This window comes from Mytilus trossulus, chromosome 12 (assembly GCF_036588685.1).
Source record: "Mytilus trossulus isolate FHL-02 chromosome 12, PNRI_Mtr1.1.1.hap1, whole genome shotgun sequence".
Lineage (NCBI taxonomy): Eukaryota > Metazoa > Mollusca > Bivalvia > Mytilida > Mytilidae > Mytilus > Mytilus trossulus.
In genome coordinates, this window is record NC_086384.1 from 34,780,618 (window position 1) to 34,793,727 (window position 13,110).

Here is a 13,110-nt window from a genome sequence, read left to right on the forward strand (position 1 = left end):
GTAGTATCAGAGGAAATGCAATTGACAAACTGTTGCTTTAGTATATTAAGGCCAAAATTCAAAGTTCAAAGAGACATAACTCTAATAAAAAAAATATTGAATCATAACTTCCTGTCGATATTACATGTACGAAGAAGACATCCATTTGGACAAAGATATGCCTGGTTAATATAGTATTCCTTATTAAATATTTGGGTACTTTAACTAAGCTTAATATATCAAATATACTACAAGTAGGATTTGTAGTTTGGTCATAATAAAAAAGAAGAAAGGAAAAAACGTTCACTAAATACTGCAGAAAAGTCGTGGAATACATTAAAATCCGATTTGCGGTCAGGAGCTTAAGTAAGACCCATTGGTGCCCTTCGGCTGTTATTTGCTCTTTGGTCGGGTTGTTGTCTCTTTTACATATTCCCCATTTCCATTGGAAGTTTTTGGTCCACAAAATGATATCGATACGCGAATAATGTCTGTAACATTATAAAAGTCAGTGGTAGCTGTTACCCTGTATAAAGCAACTTTTCTTGTTAATAAAGCAAACCCCTCATCAAAGTCAGCTTCATGATAACATATTTGGAAAACCACACCAGTTGTGAAATGTACACGTTATCTGATGCAGCAAGAGGAACTGAAAGACGGGAAATTTGTGATGTTTCATATGTATCGTCTCTATTGTGCATTTTAGTTTCAGTTTCCCATTTTGTACAAATACTCTAAAATATGACAGTATTTACTCATATCGTCAATGTTCGTTTGGATTAATCCATTCAGCTTGTTGAATAAAGTATTGTCAACAGTAAGTCCAACATCAAGGCATCTGGTTTTATTGTTGAAAATGTCCATTTATATACCTAAATTTTGTTTTCCCTTTCTTCAATTCTTATTACAGTTTAAAGACGTACTATGAAAGACGCCTCTGGAAGTTAAAACCATAATTACTCAACAAAGGCGACAACACCGTTAGATAAACCTGAATTACAACAGTAAATTAGAGTTATCTCTCCTGACATACTGATTTATTTAGCAATGATAAATCTCTTGAAAACATCTATAATTTTCATGTTTTTTATGAATTATTCGTAATAAATGATAGGGTCATAAATGCTCTTGTTTATATTGACGATTGACAGCTTGATATGTGTTTGAGCAAACTTAAAATAATGCATGCGATAACTCGTGTTGAGGTCATTGATTGACCTCTGAAATCTTTACAGCTTAAAGCATTTTTTACTCAATGTGGAAAAAAACATTACAGTTTTCTAAGTTTTCTAAACAAGAGAAGTGCTATTCGACATATGTATAAAAAAGAACCAAAAGGTATGAATATATGTTGACCTTTTGTTTAATTCATGACATCAAACTCAGCAATAGTATGTCAGCAGCATAAGTTGTTGCTCATTTTAGCATCAAAGTGGTTCTAATTTAGTATCAATTGAATGTTTAAAGAATTTAAAAGACATGATGAGAAATGCCATAACCAGAATCATGTATGTTTTTCAAACGATGTCAAATCTATCTCTTTTTGAGCTAAATTTGGAAAGTTTTTAGACTAGTTTGATAGATAAAGGTTAAATTTGAGACGACGATGTTATTATCGGTTCAGCTCAGTATTGTACACTGTGTTAAATTGCATTTGATTTTTTCTTTTAATAATATATCTATTTTCAATATACAAATTTAAGTTGAACCAAACAGCATAACAGTTTGCACTTTCTTTGGCATGTCTAGCCTTTGGAACTTCTTATATTCTACAAAAGAGACTTTTGTTTTTAGAAATATCCCTCGGATGTTCATTATTTTGACACTCACATCAAATAAAACAAGTAAGTTGGTCATGATGGCAAATATCTTAAGGATTCGTCCTCATCTTCGTCATAATATGACGACATAGATGCAAAACCGGAAGTTCTTCCTGTAAGATCGGTTGACGCAGAATGAAGAAAGTCACGTGTTTCCCCGTTCCCTGGTAAAAGTTTGCAACTCAATTCATCAATTTGACTGATGAAAGCTACCATTTTTCTACAACTGTCAATCTTGTGATCATAGTAATGGTACGCCAATATTGACCACGGAAGAAGAGTAGATATCACGGCTTGTTTCAAAGAAAAAGAGCACGATGCGATCACTTTTTCTAATAAAGCTAGGTACGAATTCAAAATCCTTGATATAGGTATGTCCACATACTTTAAACTGACCATTATGCATTGATCATCGCACATGTGAATTGTTTTGAACAATTGTAAAAGTTCAGCTAAGTCTTGGTCATTGTGACATTTTGCAATAAATGGATAAAGTTCAACTAGGAGATCTAGCAATCTCTTACACAATATAGGCGCAGAGGCCGTAAAGATTTCCTCTAAGGGCGCTTCACATGCCACTAAATTGACGGTACTTTTTATATTCTCGTGTAATCTTTCATACACCAGCCATGGTACTTTGGACTGAAGAGCCCAAACAAACATACCCGCCATCGCTCTGTCCCAGTTTGCTCCGAGGTAACCAGTATGAAGTCGGCCAAAATCCCGGCTATCAAAATTAATAAACTCCTCTGGTTTTTTAAAAGGGATATGCGATGTAGTTGATAGTTGACAGAGGGGCCAAGGATCCTCTTCAAGCATGAACTCAACAATGTGATCGACTATTTTACCCTGAAAATTTCGACATGTTTTCAGGAAAAAGTAGGATTCTGTAATTCCTTCTAATGTTTCATTCTTTCTCACATAAATAGGACCTCCAGGTTTGTGAACGTCGTACAGAGGTAGATTGTTGTATTTACTTTTAGTCAGAAGAAATCTGGAGACAGATTTGTGTTCTGATTGGTAATCCATAACTTCAAGATAATACATATTTAACTGACTAAGCAAATTTTCTTTCTCAGATTTTGGAAATGAAAATGAGAATTTCACGTTTCCAATTCTGGATTCATCCGTCAATCCTATATTTTCGGATTTGTCGGGTTTGTACCATAAACCCCGAATTTTAGGAAAGTCTCGAAGTACTGAGTAATCTTGTGTAGGCAAAATAGTTGTTGACTGATGAGCAATAATTTTGATCGCATCATCAAAAGGCATAACACTGCTGACACAGTCAAATTTTGTATAATAAACTTGGAGTATATTTGGCCAGTGTTCCTCTAAGATCGACTCCGGAATCAGACAGTACTGTGTTGTGGTAACGGCTGGTCGCCACAATGTTAGTGTCTCATCTTCAAGCAAAATGTCTGTTATCTTCTCTGGATAATTGAACCGCTGAAAAAAATAAAATTAAACTTGGTAAGGAAATCATGCAAGATATGAATAAATTCGGTTTTCTTTACACTCACACAATGGGAAAATGTACTAATATACTATATAGCAAATGTGAGATTTGAGGAAGCGCATAAGAGTTAAGTATGTCAAACATTATCACTGAACAAGTACACATGTTTACTTTGTGGCCAACTGAAGCACACCTTCGATTGCGGGATTTTCCATCTGCATGTGTTGAAGACTAATTTGGGGCCTTCGGTTGTTTTTAAGTCTTTGGTCAGATTGTTGTCTCTTTAACACTTTCCCATTTCCATTCTCAGTTATATACAGTGTTTAATATTCGGAGCATGCATTCGAAAAAGGAAATACATGTGCATTTAATCCCCTATACGATTATCAGTTAACAATCTGGATATATAGTTGAGCTCTTACATTTACAAATATAAATTATATAGTTACAACATTTTTCTACGATGTTAAGCTATCTGTAAATAAATCGGAATCTAACTTCCGTAATTGGACAATGTTTTTGAGTTTAAAGAAATGTAATATGCATTTAGAAGTCGAACTACATCTCATTATCGAATAACGATACAAAGCATTTATAATTTTTGAGATACAGTGAAATAAAAAGGAGTGGTATGATAAGAGCCTGGAATTGACAAATTAGAAAAACTTTTCAAGGTTTTTGAGTTTGTAGAAGGAACACTTCTGCACTTGCGGAGTTCAAACCAACAAACTGAACGCTAACAGGCTAATGATACTGTTGATGAACTTCTTAGACCACTCGCCCACTGTGAACCATCACCTTAATTTTTTTTTTTTAATTTACCGGAAAAAAGAGAGATATTTTATCTTTCTCCCACCCCCTTTCTCCGTTCTCCTACCCCTTTCTCCCTGTCTCCCTTACCCCTGTCCTCCCCCTCGTAGAAGTTGCATTATTAAAAAATATAAATTAAAATACTAGCAATCTTGATCGATTTAAAACCACGAACTACTACAAGTTGTTTGTTTAAAATATTTATTAGTTTAAAATGATTTTATAAATTGCATTATTGCTTGGTTATTTAGTAACCAAGTATTAAAGTTGGTTAGATAATATGTGTCTTTACGTGGGTACTTATAAATCAAAATTCAATAGGCAGATTTAAAAGTCATAAATGTTCAATATTATCTGTTACAAAAACTTCACCGATACTTGAAATTGGTAAGATTAATCCGAATCAAAAGAAAATTGTTCAATGAATGCAATCCACAAATATTCACACACAAACACACATTTTTTGTCTGTTGAAAACCTTTCTTAAATCATTTAAACATTAGATTCATTAACAAAGTTTTACTAAAAACAAAGCTTAGCTACCTTGGTTTAGGAAAATTGTATCAAATTGTATATTTAAATATTTATGTCAAATGAAATTATATATTTCCCCAAAGTGAAGTACAAATAAGCGTGTTGCTTCTTTCAGGACAAAGTGAAGAATCGGAATTATGTATTTCATTAATAGACGTTAAAATGCCGGTGACTAGTCAAACACAGTTCATGATACAGAGATGTGGAATAAATAAACAAGACAACTACATGTATTCCTCAAAGAGTGAAAATACAAACGTTACCTTTAAACTTTAAACGAGAGGAGTTATCAACAAAAGGTTCTAGTCAGAAGGAAAAGTTGAAATAAAAACACTAAAGCACCAATTCATGCATGAACAATAATGAACAACAATCCTATATAAAAAAAGCAATGGACTACAGGCACATTATTTGGAACTGGTATTTTCAGTAAATAATTCAGTTTAAAATTGGAAAGTAATGTACCTAAACAAAAAATTTCAAACTGTAAGCAATCAACTAAAATGAAGTCAGAGATAACTAGTGCTTGTCGCTTTGGTTTATTAAAAGTATGTACAGGGGTTATGTCTCGTGTTTAAAAAAAACCACCAAGAGCGTACCTCCTTGCACTATTAGAATAAAATAAACTCTAAAGTACATTCGTATAGCCGGTATAATTTATTATCAACCAGTCAAATAGACTATATGTATATGTTTTCTGTATATATTGTTTTATAAGGACCTATGTTTTCCTTGTCTATTCCAGTGTTATAAAGTTAAGTCTTTTCCTGTATTGAATAATTTTGTACATTCTATGAACTGTAATTTATGGTGGCCGGATGCGGCCATTTCGTCTTTTCGCGTTTTCTCCTTTCACTTTCACGCGAAATCGCGAAATCGAGAAAGCGAAAACGCGAAAACGCGGAAACGCAAAATGAATTAGATTTCTCGATTTCGCGTTTTCGCTTTCGCATGCGTTCGTTGTTAACTTCCGAGACGAAATCGAGAAATCGGGAAATCGAGAAATTGAGAAAGCGAAAACGCGAAATCGGGAAATCGAGAAAGTGAAAACGCGAAAACGCGAAATCGAGAAAGCGAAAATGCGAAATCGAGAAAGCGAAAACGCGAAAACGCGAAATCGAGAAATATATTTCATTTTGCGTTTTCGCGTTTTCGCGTTTTTGCTTTCTTGATTTCGGGTTTTCGCTTTCTCGATTTCGCGATTTCGCGTGAAAGGAGAAAACGCGAAAACGCGAAAAGACGAAATGGCCGCATCCGGCCACCATAGTAAGTCCCCTTATCGATCAAAACATTTTGTAACTGGATTGTTCTATCATTGACTTATCTATGCATGACATACACCATCTCTCCCTTAAGACCATTAATAACAATTTGTAACAAACTGCATTTTCAAGTTTGCTTTCAATTTAGTATTAAAAGTATTGCGACTCGAAAAAAACAACTATTGAAGTTTCTTTGAGCAAACAAAAAAACAACTAAGCAAATAAAACAACACAGAAGTTTACCGTTTAGAAGTTACATACTTATTTGTAGATTTTATATGTTATCATTGTAGATAAAAAGAACTGTGATATTTCACGTCTCTATGCTATGTGTTTGTTTTGCTTTCATCTTTTTTTAATCATGAAGTTATATTACTTTATAAAAAGTGTTAAAAACAAGTTATATGCGTGTTTATCAATGGCCTCAAAACAAATTTGTATGGCATATAAAAAAACGGGCACCAATACTGAAGCAGAAAGTTTTCGCTTTGCGCAATTAAGCATAATGTGTATTTTCTGTGAACTTTCATTTTCCTCTTTCATTCTACTCGTGTTTTTTCTTAACCCGCAATATTTTCATCAAGGAAAATTACGTAGTGTTTAATAAGATTATTGATTGATTGGTCGGTAAATATTGCGATGAACAACAGCAATAAAAGTGTAATGGTCTTTTAATTTTGGTGTTGTCAAATGTGTTTTGTGATTCTGTATTATGAACTACAAACCGTCTTTACCTTCTTTATTATAAATGATTAAATGAAAAAACGGACTCATCGACGAAACAGCAACACAATGTTCTACTCTATATCGTCTTCGCTGGTCAAGGGTAACAATCCAGTCCCCTCTCGTAACCCTTGGCTAGCGAAGATGCCTCTGTATATATATATATATATATCAATAAGAAGCTGAGCAATTTAAGTAAATTTAACCGTTAGAACTCATCATTCTCAGACGTTTATATTTATATTGCATACCATATATATTTAATACATAAAACATTAAATTAGGTACGTTTGCATTTGAAGTGTTTACGTAATATAGTGATCTATACAGTATATGAGATATTTGATGTTGTGCATTTTTACCTAATAAAATAATCGTATGTATGTAAACGTTATGAAATTGTCTTTTCTGTTATAATATAAGTGGTTTTCAAGTATATTGATATTTTAATCAATTCCATTCGTCTGTATTCAGGCTGAATAAATATATATCAGTCGCAAAGTGCATTTAACAAGACAGCGAAAATGAGTAAAATCGTAAATTTTCTGATTAACAATTTCGAAATTTCAAATTTGAGACCAATAACGACAGGGTAAGGCTACCGAATAAGCGAAGTAATGGCATCATAAATTTTAATTTCATCAAAATAAAACATGAATATAAAAAAGAAGTTGTGGTATGATTGCCAATGAGACAACTATCCACAAAAGACCAAAATGACACACATTAACGACTATAGATCACCGTACGGCCTTCAGCAATGAGCAAAGCTCATACCGCATAGTCAGCTATAAAAGGCCCCGATAAGACAATGTAAAACAATTCAAACGAGAAAACTAACGGCCTTATTTATTTTAAAAAAAGAGGGGGATAGTCTTGTGTTTTGTCTTTTTCTCGGTCGCTTGTTGAATTAATAGAATACCGTTGACAAAAAATGCAGCAACAACAATTTGCCTAATCTTCTAGGGTAGGGTGGTTGGCTTTCATTTTTTTTTTTTACAAATAGACATTTTTATTCTATTGTAAAGTTAAGCACACACATTTCTTGGATGGTATCCAAATTTCATTATTTTGAATTGAAGTAATGTAAACTACAATTGTACAAACTTTAACATCGAAACGTGTAAATAAAAACTATTTCTTACGAAAATTAGATTAAGATTTACGAAAAACGAACGTGTGGGCTATAGGTCAATGAAAAATCAACAACAAAAAACAACATGACAAAACCAAAAAGACATCTTTTATATCCTTTTAAGTCCACTTTTTAGAACACTGAAAGAAGATAATTTGAATGTAAATATTTTCAGTTTTGATTCTGTTAGATTCTCACTGTCCCCCTGCAGAGTAAATCCATTATCAATATAACTGTCAATGATATGACATCTATCAATTGATAAAAACGTGTACTTACGACTTAAACCTTGCAACTTTAATCAACCATTTATTCTTTACAAGGATTTCTTTTCACAAATAGAAAGCTCGGTCCATATTAATTTTGTCCTTCATTTAATTAGATACAAAAATATTGACAAATTCCAATTTTATTCATGTATAGAATGTCAAAATTAGAAATAAATCAAGTCGAACTGAAATCGAATCTTCACTTAATCAGCTGTGTTTTTCATCGAAAAATATTCTGAGTATTATTGTGCTACCTCGGTACAAGGATTCATTAAATAAACCAAATCACGGTATAACTGTTTACAAAATTTATAATTTTTAAAAAACTATGGCTTTTCTAACTCAGGCATAAATTACCATAGCTGTATTTGGCAAAACTTTTAGGAATTTTGGTCCTCAATGCTCTTCAACTTCGTACTTTATTTGGCCTTTTCAACTTTTTGGGGTTCGAGCGTCACTGATGAGCCTTTTGTAGACGAAACGCGCGTCTGGCGTATATACAAAATGTAGTCCTGGTATCTATGATGAGTTTATTGATACGTGTTTATGGTCAGTGATATGATAAATGTTACATTCTCTCTGTAGTTGTTGCTTCCTTATCAGTCGAGAGTATAAAGGGAAGTGAAGAGTTAAGGAGAATGTTCTTCAATTTTCAATTAACAATTTTACATACACATTTTGACCCATTATAATATTAAGACTATAAAATGCCTCTAAGACAATTGTGGTACAGTTCTGCATTCTTGTATTTTTAATACTTTTGTAAAATTCTTATTTTGATAAAAAAAAAAAATAATAATAATAATCACGAGCATACTGTATGTTAATTTGAGCACGATCTTACGGTATGAACATTTGAACACGGTCTTACGGTATGAACATTTGAGCAGGGTCTTTACGATATGAACATTTGAGTACGGCCTTACGGCATGGATATTTGATCACGGTCTTACGATATGAACATTTGAGCACGGTCTTACGATATGAACATTTCAACACGGTCTTACGGTATGAACATTTGAGCACGGTCTTACTGTATTAACATTTCATTTTTACCGTATTATGATTTCTGCTTTTGCCCACCGTCTTACAAAACTAACATTTGCCCAACAATCACAGTTAATGTGATAAACGAAATTAAGAGTTGTGACCAGGTATTTTATTGTTTGATAACTGAGGGCAATATAAATGACAACCTAATAATATATACATTTTCTATCCTTGTAAGTGTCTGTCATCTAGTACATGTATTTCCTTGTAGGTCAATTTGTCAGTTTTAATTATGGATACGGTTCGTTATTCGGCACGTGTCGTTCTAAATGTTTCATTTAATGTCTGAACCTTATTGTTCTGGATCTTTAATTAAGATATAACTGTTCGGTTACTTACAATAGTGCTCTGGCAAAGGTTAATTCATTTAAAAAAAACATTTCTCAACATCTTGTCTCCGATCTCAATATATTATTCTATGGACTTGGTACCTGTATAGTTTTCTTACAAAGATCCATTATTAACGTAGTTGTCCGTATGCCGCACATTCTGTAATTCAGTGTCGTGAAAAAAATCAAAAAATTATAGTTAGAAGGGGGATGTGAAAGTTAACAGGAAAATTTTAAACCCTTAAAAGACGGATTTTTTGGGTATATAGAAATGCACATCTGTATTTGAAATATGTTTTACTTTATTTCTTTTGAATGAAATAACACAGCATGACACTCTTTCGCTAACTTTTTATTTTTTCTCAATAGCATCAAACCACATTTTTAATTTTAAGAAGATGACAAAATATTTCAATAACTGAAGATACCCCCTTCAGAGATAAATAGACATTTGTATTGTGAATCTAATCCCTCTCCAATAGAGTAACGCCTTCTGTAGATAAATACTAAGGACTTTACTTCATAGGTTTAATCAAGCTTACCGTCTTTATAAACTGGTAGTTTTATTATAGAAAGTTAGTACCAAACGAATTTACTGTTGATTAGATAAAACGAAAAGTTGTAGATATAAATTTGAAGGCTGTAGAAAATAACCTGTTCATACTCTTGTTTTATGGGTCTCCTTTATTACTTACAGTTAAGGTGTTAATTTAAAAGCAGAAAAAAACATTTAACGTTTTTCTTTTTATTGAAGTCTGAGACTACTATAACATAACACATGTGTTATGGTAGTCTCAGTTGAAGTGCATATAAGGTAACATCGTTTGTTCTCTAAGATGCTTACAAATGTAGCTTGTAAGTTTGTTTAACAGGTTGAATGCTGAAGACCCTGCACTTCTTCTGTATATAGATCAAACATAAAGACAAAGTCAGTCCTTTTCTTATCCAATTTATATTAAACGTGCTTTTATTATGATAGGGGTATCTTTTTCAAGTAGAAACTGGCTACCCCTTTGGCGTTGTAGAATATTTGTTTTATTTGTTAACTTAAAATTTTAGTTACTATTTCACTCAATTAATGTAAGCTAGAAAAATATACAGAGTTTGAAATTCGAAGTTACATTATCAAATATATTGTATATGCTAATCCAATCACGTTATATCGATCTATACAATAACTTGAGAAATATTCAAAGGTTATCTTATTGTTCATCTTTTAGATTTTAAAAACTGATTCATTTCAAAACACAATTAACATTTTTGTGACATTGGGAGTTTAAATTGCTTCTTTAATCGACCGAAATTTACAAGGCGTCACCTATCAACACCAATTTTTATACGAATTGGTTCTATGTGATTCGATATTGGTATTCTACGACACAATAGCAAACACAGAATTTGTAGGCAGTGGCGGATTCGGGGGAGGGTTCCGGGTGTTGAAATCCACCTTTTTACATAATGTATAATCAATGCGTTCGAATGAAAACATATGGTTGAACCCCTTATTTTTGAATAGCTGGATCCGCCCAGGTAGGTAACAAGTGGAAGTACATGTATGAGTCCCAAGTTAGGGACCTCGACGTGTTTGTAATGGAGGGGATTTTGTTGGGATCGTCACATTTTTCTAGATTTAGAGTTTGACATGCTGTAAATACTTTAAGATTAAAATCTAAATTTGTACAACATGTCTTATAACTTATATTTTCAAGTTTATCAATTCATACAATCATATTATTTTGTTTATAGTCGATACTTGTCAATACCTTAAGCAAAGTATGTATTCGTGTACTATTACAATACTTAACCATTTACTAAACAAAGTACGTTCACCTGCAATTAAATTCTATACTTTACAACACACTAAGGTTTGTGATATCCTTTCGTAGGAAAAATATTTTTTGATTGTTAGAACTGAGCAGACGATATTAGAGTTGATATCAGTTGTCACGTGTTATATATATTTAAATATTGTCTTGTGCATCATTTTTCTGAGTGATCTCTTTCAGTAACGATTTGATGCATTTCTTCAAAACCATTATTGGGCTAACCACTATACCATTCTGTGAAACATATTTATGGTGTCTGTTTTAAATAAAAAGTAAAATCTCAAAAATACTGAACTTAGAGGAAAATCAATTCGGAAAGTCCATAATCACATGGCAAAATCAAATAACAAAACGCATAAAAAACGAATGGACAAGAACTGTTATATTCCTGACTTGGAACAAGCATTTTCAAATGTAGAAAGTGGTGGACCAAACCTTGTTTTAAAGCGCTAACCCTCTCACTTTGATGACAGTCTCATCAACTTCCGTTATATTTACATTGATGCGTTAACTAAAATATTTTCTATTTCAGAAATGGACCGAGATTTAAACTGGTTCAAAAGTTATATTTAAAATAAGTGTTTACTAAAGGGTTTGTTTATTCTATTGTTTACTTGTTGTCTCCGTGCACGCTGGCGTATCTTAGTAACTTGATAGTAACTGTTATCTCGGAATTTTTAGTATATGTAGTCTGAGCGAATTACTAGCTTATGCTTTAATATTTTATACCACACTATGAAATAGATACGTTGCATTTTTCTATAAAGAAAAATAGAGTTATCTTTTATTGTTGTCCAAAGGCTTGTCAAGATCTTTTATAACCAAAGGTTACTGACCACAATATGATAACTGGATTGGTGTCAAAGACCTTTGAATTACTTGAAAAGTGCTTCATTTGAGAAGTAAATAGAGTTATATAGCTTAAGTGATATTTACTTAAAGATAATGTACTTTTGCAATGTTTATTGAGCCTACTTAAGTTAATATTTTGAAACAATATAATAATTGAAACGAAAACCTAGTACGAAAGAATAAAAACCACTGTGTGTTCTAATAACTTTGTGACGCAAAGACGTGTGTTCTATTTATTTTGTGTTGCAAAGTCTTGGGAAGAAATAAAAACTATAAAAACAATAGATTGTTTAAAACATAGCTTCATATGCAAGGGAATGATGTCATTGATGATGACATATTTGCCCTTTTGGTCATAATGCTTTTAAACTGTAGAACACTAGAAAATTGATATATCATTTTATAATCACCACTTTTTTTAACTCTCTAAATTTTCATTGCACCCTAACCCCCATAATGCTGCTGAATGTATATGTTTGAGTAGAATGTGAAACGGACAACCACAAAGATTTGAGTATTATATCTTAAAATCGTTCCGTAGTTGTTTATGCTCTACACGAGTATATATTTGGGTTCATATTCTGATTTTTACGCCCCACCTACGATAGAAGAGGGGTATTATGTTTTCTGGTCTGTCTGTCCGTTCGTTCGTCTATTCGTCCGTCCGTCTGTCCCACTTCTGGTTAAAGTTTTTGTTCAAGGTAGTTTTTGATGAAGTTAAAGTCCAATCAATTTGAAACTTAGTACACATGTTCCCAATGATATGATCTTTCTAATTTTAATTCTAATTACGGTCCACTGAACATGGAAAATGATAGTGCGAGTGGGGCATCCGTGTACTATGGACACATTCTTGTTTTATAACTACAGCAGAACACAACAGAAAATGTTATTTTCACTAGTGAACTCACTTTGTCACAATTGTATTGTAGACGAAAAAAGATCCAACAGGACTGTAGAAATTGTACTATTAGCCAAAGCCAACAGCTAGACAATAAACCTACTAACTAATTTTAAAATGATCGCATAATCTAGCTCATAATGTTATCATTAACAAGGTAA

The 13,110-nt window shown here is 32.6% G+C and overlaps 1 protein-coding gene across 1 annotated transcript in view; it reads right to left on the reverse strand.

Annotated features, from left to right (window-relative positions):
• Positions 1–1,052: 1,052 nt before the first annotated feature.
• LOC134693882 (uncharacterized) overlaps positions 1,053–13,110 on the reverse strand; it is a 31,426-nt gene continuing 19,368 nt past the window's right edge. Inside the window, exon 2 of the mRNA XM_063554826.1 lies at positions 1,053–3,248. Within this exon, the coding sequence (XP_063410896.1) occupies positions 1,833–3,248 (1,416 nt within the window). The 3' untranslated portion in view covers positions 1,053–1,832. The remainder of the gene's footprint in view (positions 3,249–13,110) is intronic.